Source organism: Rattus norvegicus, chromosome X, assembly GCF_021556685.1.
Source record: "Rattus norvegicus strain SHRSP/BbbUtx chromosome X, alternate assembly SHRSP_T2T, whole genome shotgun sequence".
Classification (NCBI taxonomy): Eukaryota; Metazoa; Chordata; class Mammalia; order Rodentia; family Muridae; genus Rattus; species Rattus norvegicus.
The window spans coordinates 119,952,182-119,964,196 of NC_141554.1; the positions used below are offsets into that span (position 1 = coordinate 119,952,182).

General features: G+C 41.3%; 1 protein-coding gene and 1 pseudogene across 1 annotated transcript in view; one reads left to right on the forward strand and one right to left on the reverse strand.

Moving 5' to 3' along the window:
• Positions 1-5,644, forward strand: part of Luzp4 (leucine zipper protein 4) — a 40,861-nt gene extending 35,217 nt beyond the window's left edge. The window contains 2 exon segments of the mRNA NM_001408923.1: positions 3,524-3,644; positions 5,007-5,644. Of these exon segments, the coding sequence (NP_001395852.1) occupies positions 3,524-3,644; positions 5,007-5,081 (196 nt within the window). The 3' untranslated portion in view covers positions 5,082-5,644.
• A 3,794-nt stretch (positions 5,645-9,438) lies between these two features.
• Hnrnpm-ps2 (heterogeneous nuclear ribonucleoprotein M, pseudogene 2) lies at positions 9,439-11,493 on the reverse strand (annotated as a pseudogene).
• Between the last annotated feature and the right edge of the window lie 522 nt (positions 11,494-12,015).

The window sequence follows — 12,015 nt, forward strand, 5'->3', positions numbered from 1 at the left end:
AAGAAGCATGTTGTTGTAGTGAGCTTAAAAGAAAGAAGGCATGGTTCCTATAGAGGAAAGATGGTTCTCCAGGGACAGGGGACCATTGAGGTCCTACTCTGGGGATTATTTTAAGAACTTAGGACAAAAGCTGATGTGAGGTTAGGGAAGGAAAGTCAGTCCAGTAGGTGGTGTCTGGCAAATCCTCTGTCGCAAGTCACTTCTTCCTGCAGAGCTTCCAGGCACAATGAAGAGATACTAAACCAAGAAATAGAATTCTCCTGATGTCCTTGGCCTCCAGAAAGGATGTTCTTAGACCTGCTGCTTTGGAACCTAGCATATTATACAACATGCTCAGAGATCTTATACCTTATGTTAAAATACAAAACAAAAATGATGTCAAAATGTCTCTAGGTGGAGAATTTAGTACAATGTAAAAAATGTACTCAGGGTCAACTGAAGTGAATGAGTCACAGACTCAAAATTTTTTCAAAGGCTTCAGCTCAAACAGTCACTCAACAGATTTGAAAGCTAGGGTTATTTTAAAAGACATTCAAAACATTAGTAGCCCTTTCACCACCCCATACCTTAGTACAGGACCCCATACATCATCTCCCAGTTTGGTAGGTTCGTCCAGGGTTTTTTTGTCCAGGTATTTTTTTTGTCCCAATTTGTCCAAGTTTGCTTGCCAGTTGTCTGCTAGAGACTCACGTGCCTGAAATTGTGGTTTTGCCCTGGGTCCCCTCTTAATAGAAGGTTCTGGGGAAGTGTCTACTTCCTAGATCATTCTGGCTATGGACAGAATCTTGTTTCTTGCTGCTTGTTAGAATCCATTCTTCCAAAAACAAAACTTGAACTACCCCCATGTCCATCTTGTAAAGAGACCAGCTTCATCTTCAGCACAACCCACACATCCTTCTCACTGTCAGTCAGTCATCCTGGTTTCCACTTCTACCTTTGTCCTATGATTGCATTAGGATAACCAAGGTATATGTTGGGGTTTTGGTCTGGTTTGTTTTTTTGAGTTTTTTTTTTTGTGGGGGAAGTTGGTGGGTTTTTGGTTTGAGGGGGTTTTTGGGGGGGCGTTTTGTTTTGTTTTTGGTTTGGTTTTCAGTTTTTGGTTTTTAAGACAGGGTTTCTCGATGTAGGCCTGACTGTCTTGGAATTCACTCTGTAGACCAGGCTGGCCATGACTTCAGAGGTCTGTCTGTCTCCTACATGCTGGGATTAAAGGCCTGTGGCACCACTGCCTAGTGGTATATTGTTAAAGGAAAAGAGAAAGAAAGGAAAGAAGGAAGGAAAGGTTAGTCAGAGAAAATATAACAGAAAATTTATGAGGAAACTACCATGAAAATACTCAGTAGAGTGCTTGCCTAGAATTTTATAGCCCTGAGTTCCATACCGAGCACTCACTGCAGAAGGAAGGGAGGGAAGCAAGGACAAAGGAAGAGATGGAGGAAGGAGGGGAGAAAGGAAATATTATTGATCTAATTATACATTGAACACTTATCCCCTTCCTCATACAGTGTTTAGTCTATTCAAAGCCTAAAAGGAACAATATTCATTACAAGACAGAAAGTCGTTATAGAAAGTATCTGGCTTACGCAGAACTACTGACTACAAGGACTCAAGTAATAATATCAAAATAATTATGCAGCCTTTGGACATTTGTTGTTTTATAGCAGTGTGAGACTGCATATGATAAACCTATTCCCTGATATTATTTTAGCTACCCAGTTAAAATTTTCTTCTTAGACTAGGGATATAGTCCAGATGGTAGACTAACATGTATAAATCTCTTAAGTCAGTATCCAGAAATGCATACCAAGTGTACTGGCCTATATCTGAAATCCCAGCACTCAGGAGGTAGAGGCAAAAGTATCCAAAGTTCAAGGTTATCTTCAAGTATATAATGAGATTAAGCCAGCCTTGGCTACATGAGATGCTATCTCATTTTTTTTCTGTACTGTTTACTTACATGAAGAGCTATTCTAATAAAACACAAACCAGACTCAATAGCAGCCATACATGAATGAGGTCCTTTGCAACAAATATTGAAGTAAGCCAATCTGGCTTTTGTAGTATTTCCTATATAACCAAGCTGCCCTTAAAGTCAAGATTCTCTTGCCCTAAATCTTGGTTTGGGGGATTCTTGGTATGTGTTACCACATTGTCTTCCATTGTCTCTTTGTTGGGTGGGAGACATCAAGATCTTGATATCATAAGAGAGTTTCAACCTTCTATGTAATCAGGTAGCTCTTAAATACAAATCCTCCTGCCTCAGTCTCCAGATTTTAGGGGATTCTAGATATGTCCTCCCACACTGACGTTTTGGTCCCATTTTCATTTGGAATATTTATTGTGCTAAGAATGGAAGTCTGGTTTTACACAGGCTAAGCAAGTGTTCTACCACTTTTCTGGACCCTTAACCCTCCAGCTAACATTTTTGTAATTTTTTTCCTTTTTTATTTCTTTTTTGTTTAACTTTAAGAATAATTTTATGAGTTAGAAAAAAGACATAGACAGGGCAGACAAGTTGTAAAAATCAGCAGCTTCCAGGAGGAGGGAGATGGAGAAGCAAAAGAGAGGAAGTCACAAGAAAACAAACATATTAATCATCTTCATGGGGAAGAGTAGTCTGCAGAGAAAGAATAAGAATACCCAGACTGTCAGAACAGGCTTAGGACTTAACCACTATTTAAAAAGTGATAGAAATGGGGAAAGGGAACGTGACACTTTTGAAGTTAGGACTCAGGCAAGTAGGTAGGTGCATATCAGCAAGTAGCTGCTTTGTTTGTTTCTTTTTTTGTTCTTTTTAAGAGGGTCTCACAGCCAAGACTGGCCTCAAGCTTTCTGTTTCCAAGGATATTCATTAAATCCTTATCAACCTGCCTCTACCTACTGAGTTCTACGATTATAGGCACAGCTTCAAACAATTTCTCTAAGCTATAATTTGTATATTATATAGTTCGACAACTCAAGTCTGTGGCTTTTAGTAGGTTAAGAGATGTGCATTCTTCATCATGATCTAACTTTTGAATATTTTTACTGTTGACCTCAAAAATGCCATGCTCCTCATTCAGACCATTCTTTCCCCTGTTCTCCGCAACCCAGTGCAAGGCACTCACAAATCCATTTTCTTCCTATGCAAGTTGTGATTACTTTTGTCCCAAAATATACTATACTTAAAGAAGAGTAAAACTGTATCCCTATCTAACAGGTGAAAACTCACCTAAAGATGTAAAATAAATTAATAATAATACCACCTAGGGTTAGGAATATAATTGAGTGAGAAAGCACACACTTAGTCCATTAGAGCCCTGAGTTTTCTCAACAGCAGGGGAAAGCCATATTAATGCATTCTGTAGACATACTCCCTGATTTAGACCATGGATTCTAAAGGGAGCATCGATGATATTTGAATGTATCTTCTTTTAGACCTCTAAAAAAGAAACTTACAGACACTAAGTTGAAGGCCCCAAAGTTGCTCATCTGATTAGAGGTCACTATAATGACTTAGTAATTATTATGCTGTAATTGACAGTTGCTGGAGACCTGAAGTTGATGCTGAATTTGTTGATGGTACATACACTGCCATTAAGACTCTGACACGCCATCCAAAAGGAGTGAGACTGAACTTCGATGTTGGAGCACAGAGTAATCGGGTACTTATGATGGAATTGTAGAATTGCTTGCTCACTAGATATTAAAGAAGCCATGTTTAGTTTAGGTCAACTTGAACTCAATAAGGTTATCTTCTACGTAAAGGAAAAATGAGAACCCTGTAATACACTAAAGAACCTTTTCCTGTTCACTGCCTTTGTGAAAGACAGAAAAATTAGGAAAATAAGCCAACCTCAGTTATCTTTATGTGTATTTGATCTATCTTTGTCTGCCTGTCTCTGTACATTCGTCTCTGAGTCTCTATCTCTGTTTCTTTCTATGTATCATCTGTCTGTCTGTCTTGTCTGTCTATTTATCTATCTCTATCTCTTTCACTGTGTGTGTGTGTCTGTGTGTGTGTGTGTGTGTGAGAGAGAGAGAGAGAGAGAGAGAGAGAGAGAGAGAGAGGGAGAAGAGAGAGGGAGGGAGAGAGAGAGAATGAATGAATGAATGAATGAATTTTATGTTTCATAATGGAAAACAGAAAACATACAAACTACAATACTAATACTTTCTGACTTGGGTTTTAAATGATGTTGAAAAGGGAAGGTCTGAAATACGGGGGAAAGAACTTGGGCTTTGTAGTCATGTATTTAAAATGAAACTGGAATTAAGTCTGACTTAGGCAATCTTTGAGGTAGTCTAGTCAGCTGTATACTAGAAAGACAATAGGAAGACTCTGCTACCTAGGAGTGCTCTCACACAATAGATTATAAAACCTCTGATTATAGGGCAGACATTTTAATTCGAGCATGTAGAATTAAGCCTGCCATTCATTCCACTGTGAAAGATATCACTGCTTGGTCTTTGTAGTGATATTCTCTTCCATTAAAGGTTTATGAGTCTGCTGTTTTGCATGGATGAACTAAATATTAGCCTCAGGGGTAGACCAAGGGTCAGGCAAACTACCCAAGATTCTAGAGTCACAAGGAGAGTTGGCGTACATTCTCCAAACCTAAACAGATGTCAGCCCTCCTCAGTCTTCTCAAACCATCCTAGTATGTTCCTTTTGCTTTTTTCTGGTACCTTCAACTCTCTGGCCAAACAAATTTCAAACGTCCATTATCTGGATGTACAGGTATGTACCGATGTACCTACCTGCCTGCTTGATTGCTTTCCTTCCTTCTTTCTTGTTTTTTCTGTTTTTGGTTTTTGAGTCACAGGTAGCTCAGGCTGACTTCTGTCTAACTCAGTATTGTAGCAAAGGATGATGTTGAATTCCTGGCCCTCCTGCCTCCACCTTCAAGTACTAGATTCTGGTGTGTGTGCTACACTGGGCTCTCTAGTCTACTTTTAATAACCAAATTTCAAGAGTATTCACTAAGTTTTAAGCTCCCAAACTTAAAACATTTTCTCTTTTACAGACTGATCTGTCGCTCCATGCTAGATTCACCATACTAAGGAATCTGAGAGAAGCCAGAATGAACAATAGGATATGAAGACCTGGAGAGTAAACTGCCTTTTCCTGTCAGGCATTGGCTGCTAGCTAATTGCATGGAACCACAGTTGAGAACATACATACAGTCATATAATGTTAGACTTCTGACTGTTCTTGTTAATGTTCTTTCTTAGATTTAGATGTCAGGATTCTGTTCATATTAAGCAATTTGAAGAATAAGTGCTTAGCACTGTTTGCATAAATGAACAAGGAGATGAGCAAGAAGAAAGCTGGTTTCCATGGGGTTATTTTAAGAAATCAGCTATCAGAAATACATGGATTTTTTTCAATGTTAGAGAACCTGTGTGTAATTTACTGTAATCCTTAAGCTCGGAACCCATACAAGCAATAAGAAGGTTTTATGCACAAACCAGTCCATGTGAGTGACTTTAACTGTGTGAGGATTGCAATAGGAAGCATTTATACTTTTACATTTTATAGACATGTACACTGTAACATGAAAAGCAGCTTAATTTTTTTACTTTTGTCATAATTCTAAATGTAACTTCTTTTATTGTTGGTTTTACAAACACATGAAAGATAATAAAGTACTGAGCATTGTTATTTGTTTGTTTTGTCTCAGTGCTCGGACTAGAGTGCAGGCAGGGCTTTGGGACAGTGAGACAGTACTGTTGCCACCAAGCCTGACTAAATCTGAGAACTGGCTCCTACAAATTATCATCTAACTTCCTTCACATGTACACACACATACTAAAGACAACATAATTTTAAAAAGAACCAAGGCCTTAAGCATGGTAGGTATGCTTTATTTACTGTTGTGCTATCTCTCCAGCTCAAATAACATTTAAATATAAATGTCATTCCTTTCCTAACCATTAATACTTGGACTAAGTAATAATATTCTTGGCATGGATGAATTATCAAAATATGATTTGGACCTCAGCCCCTAGTTAGACATTCTAAAGGCTTGTATGATGATTAATCCCAGTTCTTAACTTGATGAGATCTAGAGTCAATTGGGAGAGGATCTCTCTATATGATTCTGGGGGATGGTCTTGGTTAGGTCTACTAAGGTAGGAAGATCCACCCACTGTGGGTGGCACCATTCCCTGGGCTGTGAATGTTAACTGTATGAAAAGGAGAAAAAGTCCCTAAGTTCCTATTGCTGTGATTTCATCCCCCCTGGCAGTTTGTAACCTTAAAAGTGAGCTACAGTACCTCTTTCTTTCTTCCCTGAGTTGCTTTTACCTGGGTATTTTAGCACAATGACATGAAATGTAAATAAGCAGCCAGTACTTTTAAGAATTACATAGCAAGTTCTGTCCTCACATGGAGTAGTTTCTGCATGGACAATTAGATATACTGTGGCAATACAAGAAAAAAATCAACTCTATACTTTGACACTATTTCCTTAACTAAATTAACAGTAATAACTGACAATTATTTATATTACTGGGTTGAAATACGAAGTGATCATTCATTTGATTTAACATCAAAAGCATTGGCTATCTTTATATTACAAAGACCTGATCCTTACTCCAAAGATAATGTGTAGAGACCAGGCTGGCCTCAAATTTGTGCCTATTCTGCCACGGCCTCCCAGATCCAAGGAATATAGATGTGCCCTGCCTTGCCTGACCCTGCCCTAATACCATTTGTATGAAAAATTGCTTTGAGAGAAAATATTTCTTCCCCCTTTTCAAAAATGATTTTGAATTGTGACAGATTTGTATGTATTTTCATTTTGGGGGACAGGGACTCATGTATTCCAGGCTGGCCTCCTGTTTGCTATGATGCCAAGGATAACTGAACTTCTGGGCTTCTTGCCTCCACTTACCAAGTACTGGGGTTATAGATGCCTACAGTTTTCTGCATGGTAACTAAGCACTCTCCCAAATGAGCTGACTCTTCATCCCAAGAATATTTCTTATGATACAAAATTAATACATGGTCATTAGAGAAATTTGAAAAAGCATAAATACCCACATGTAGCAATTGGACTGTTGAATCTCAGAATAGAAAAAGCACAATTTTGTTCCTATTTAAAAATCTTTAAATAATTCTGCACGAAGCTAAAAAGGCTGTAGTGAGAGGACTACACCCAAGTGATTCTTGTAGTGCTACCTATTGGCAAACTGCACTTAGCAATGTGTTCCTAAGAGTTGAAAAATGTTCTCACTCTCTGTGGGGAAGTGGACATTGAAAGTAGCCTAGTCCTCTGTTGAGCTAAAGGCTTTCTTTGAAGCCCTGGAGACAGTAGGAGCTTTGCCTGCTCCCCAGCCCCCATAGATTTGTGGCATCAGTCACATAAGAGCAATGCCCCAAGCCCCCTCACATGGAGATGAGGCCTCTCTAACGTCTCAGACCAAGACAATAGGAAAGAAGACTCTAGACCTGTGGTCATGTAGGCTCAAGACAGAGATCTCCATTCTAATGAGATACTTGGAGGCCTGGAGGCTTAGCCAATAAACTTTCCTTCCCAGACAGTCCTCCCTGTAAAAGGTATTTAATCTCAGGCCCACCCTGAGAAATGGTGTATGGTTTTACACTTGGCAATAAATGGTTTGAAATCATAGACTGTCTATTTTCATCTGGATCCGCTGTGGGGATCTATGGAAAAGGTCTTTGTCTACAGAGTTTCTGTCTAATCTGTAGAAGGCCTCTCTGCACTGCCTACCACCAGCCAAACCAAGGACTCACTGTGGGATCGGTCTGAGCTACCCCCAGGCCAGGAACTAGACCCAGCCCGCAGGCCCCAAACTCCATTCTCAACTCTTGTGAGGCTACCAGGGCACCTGTGTGTCCAAGAGCCTGAGAACCTCATTGCAGGCCTGTGGACCCCCAACTAGCTCTGGCTGTCCTGTACTTCAGACTACACTTTCTCACCCACTGGCACTTCCCTACAGTCTGCCCGGACTGCTGAGGCATGGGGTAAACACAGTCAAACTCCCTGAATCCTGCCTCCCAGTGGCCATACCCTGCGGCTAAAGTGAACCCAGGACCCGTAACCCTACAACTCTCTGACTAATTGAAATTTCTACACTAAGTGATTGTGACAAAAGAAACAAGCTATCTTTACTAAGATATTTCTATTGATATTAATATTAATGAATAAGTTAATAATAAATTAACTCACTAGACCATAGTAAGAAGGTTAACAAAAGTAAATATATGAATCATAGCATTGTAACATCTATATTGCACCTTCTTCTAGTTTGTTTTATGATGTTGTGATTCAAACATGACTACTAGCAAGTTGGGGAGGAAAGGGATGATTTATCTTATACTTCCAGCCTACAATCCTTCATTGGAGGAAGTTGGGGCTAGAATATAATCAGAAAATAGAGCAGAAAATGGAGGAAGGCTGCTTACTGGCTCTCTAGCTGGCTTATCCTCAGCTAGCTTTCTGAAACAGTCACATACGTGTGTGTGTGTGTGTGTGTGTGTGTGTGTGTGTGTGTGTGTGTGTGTGTGTGTGTGTTTTAAAGAGGTTAGTGACAGAATAAAAACAGTCAACCAGGTTTCATCATTTCAAAGACAGTTTTCAGTCACACTATTCTGATTAGCCTCAGGTCTAAAAAGAGTTGTCACCCCTGTAATTCTAAATATCTACTAAGTCGCACTCCAGGTCCTTTGCTGTGTTAGGGACTGGAAATAAAGGAGTAAAACAAAACAGTTTAAAGCAACTGTTTTGAAACAGCACTTTAAAAAGGCCAGACTGGACTCAACCTTGCTGTTTAGCTAGATTTGAATGGTAGATCGTCCTGCTTCAACCTCCAAGTTGCTGGGGTTGTGGGTGTATGCAAATGTTCCTGGTTAAACAAAACATTGGACTTAAATTCAAGGAAATGGATTACCTGTAAATCAGGTGCACAGTTGCTTCCCAGGGAGCAAGTAAGTAACAGTGTTGGCAGGATTTTTTAATTGCCAAGATAGATGAGGGAGTATCTAGAGAGTACACGCCAGAGATGCTGCTAAAACATGCTAGAATGTACAGGAAAAACTTTCATGATAGCTATCTGGGCCTAGATGTTGATAGTGCCTCCTTATTCAAGAGGAACAAGAAAAAGAAATAAAATGATAAAATGGAGAGTATAGTGTCTATGCATGTATCTTACATTTAGACAGTCCCTTTTGTAAATAATAGAAACTAGTCTTCATAAGCCTGCTGAATTATGAAAAAATAAGCTATTTTTTCAGGAACTGGTATTTATTATCAAAGTCATATTCGATGTCAACAATATGCCACAACTACAAAAAAAAAAAAAAAAAAAAAAAACTTGTGCAATTGCAATCTCAATGCAAACAAATGGAACCCCAATCATTAAAAAATTAATTCAAATTACCCCAAAAAGCAACTGAATTTTTTAAACATCTTTATATATCCAGCCAACAAATTAAAATGGTTAACAAGAAAAAATACAAATTCAGAGGTCTGGTATTGATGTTTAAAAAAGGCAACTGCTTAAGTGTTTCTATCAATTCGAACATCAATCTCTCGACCACTCAAGCTTCATGCCATTCATCATCTGGCAGGCTCTCTTCAGCCACCTCTGGAGACTCAAACTTAACCACACCGCACCCCTTGGACTTTCCGTTCTCCATCTTGATGTTGGCACACAGCACGTGGCCACATTTATTGAATTTGTCCTTTAGCATCTTCCATGTAAAATCAAATGGGAGATTTCTCACAAATATCTGGCAGGCCTTCCTGGCTGTTCCAGGTGCATGGCCTCCAGCTCCGCCAAAGGAACCTGCGAAGCTTCCTTCAAAGTTGTCCGGCTCCATCTCAATGCCTCGGTCAAAACCAGCACCATCGGTGCCACCCATGGCCAGGTCCATTCGCTCAATACCAGCGCCCAATGCTGGGCCCATGGCAGGGTCCATCCGTTCCAGGCTGTTGGCGCCCATTCGTTCCAGGTCCATGCACTCAAGGCCCATGCACTCCAGGTTGTTGGTGCCCACGCGCTCCAGGCCGGTGGCCAAAGGATCCATCACAGGACCCATGCGCTCTAGGCCGGCCCCCATGCCTGTGGGCACCATTCAATCCATGCTTAGACCGATTTGCTCAATGGCAGGACCCATGCGCTCTACACCAGAGCCCATGCCCTCAATGGTTTGGCCCACACGGTCAATGGGTGCAGCCATGCGCTTCAGGCCGAAGGTCATACCGGCACCCATGCGCTCCATGGTCTGGCCCATGCGCTCAATACTGGAGAGGCCATGTGGTCAAGGCCTAGTGGGCCCATGCGCTTGATGCCGGAGCCCACTCGATCCATGCCATGGCTTAAGCCTTCGCCCACGTGCTCCATGCCAGCACCGCTAATGCGGTCAAATGCCAGGGCCCATCCTTTCGACCCCAGGGACACTGCCTCCAGCTCCACCTCCTCCTTTTTTTGCAATGATCTCTCCTCTCTTCATTGCATTACTTAGAATTTCATTTATCCGGCCCATGTTCATCCCGGATCCAAATCGCCCCATGTTTTCCATACCACCACCAAAGGGTCCTTCCATACCTCCAATTTTATTTATTCCAAATCCTATGCCTTCCATTCCCATTCCTGCAGGTCCTAGGTTTCCCATTCCATTGCCTTTGTTCAGGTGGTTGGCATCAATAGGCTGCCCTCCAGGTCCTAACCCCATACCGATACCACCAAGTCCATGGGGAAGCTGCTGTGGGCATTCAGGAGGAAAAAAAGTCTCCCTTTGGTAAAGCCCTCTCATCCATCTTGACGTGCGTCGGTCTATCAAACAGCAACTGGCCATTAAACATAGATACAGCTTGCACAGCTTCCATGGACTGTTCAAACGTCACCGTGCATCTTCCACGACTTTTCAAATCTTTATCTTCCAGAATGTCTGCTCGGACCACCACACCAGCCATACTAAATACTTCTTTCAGTTTCTTCCAGCCAACTTTATAACCCAGATTTGCTACAAATACTGTGCTTCCAAGTCTTCCCGGCTTTTGCATTGCTCTCCTTGCACGTTCACCTTCAGGATCTTCGTCGACTTACAGTGGCCTTCCGCTCAGACTATGCTTGTTTGGAACTTCGGCAGCTTTCTTCATGCTCTCCTCCATCTTGAACTCAACAACAGCACATCCCCTTGACTTTCCTTCTGCATCCATTAAGAGCTCCACGTATGTTCCCTCACCAACTTTTCCTTTAACCAGGTCTGTAAGTGACTGCCATTTCACATCAAAAGGTATGTTTGTAATGCAGGCGCTGTATCTTTTAGTTGGGTTGGCATATGGCTCAAAGCGATTGCCTCCTCTTTTTATGTTTTTCTCCTTCCTCTTCTCTTTCTGAGTAGGTCGTTCTTCACCCTTCAGGCCCGGAGCTCCGCTGTCGCTCCGCACGCAGGGCGCGCCGCTCTCTTCCTCCATTTTGGGCTCTGTCACTGCCACTTCGGCTGCCGCTTCGACCCCTGCCGCCATTTTCTCCGCGTCTGGGCTTTGTGTCTATTTTTCTTTATTAATACTGATAATTGACTAGTGCATGAAGTCCTTCAGACTTTCTCCTGCAAGATGCAAAGGTTTCAAACTGAATTTTTAACACTTTTAAAATGTTGAAATTGTTATTATTTGTGTGTATGGGATTGCATATTCTCAAGAGTGTGAATACTTCCGGGACTCACATGTGGAGAGCAAAAGACAACTTGGCGGATCCAATCAATCTCCTTCTACCTTTATTGGGTTCTGGAGATTGACTTCAAGTCTCTAGGTTTGCCTGACACATTCTTTAAGCCCTGAGCCATCTCACTGGCCCCTTGTCACTGTTTAAAAAAATGATGTTGTCATGCTTTTGGGTGTTGTATTGACAAGTGTGAGTGAGGGTGCATGGGCATGCCTAGCTCAGGTTCTCTCCTTCCCCTGTAGCTATGAATTTGCTATGTATGCACAGATGACTTTCTGATTCTCTTGCTACTACCTCCTACTGCCATTGTGAATACAGGTCTGCAACACACACACT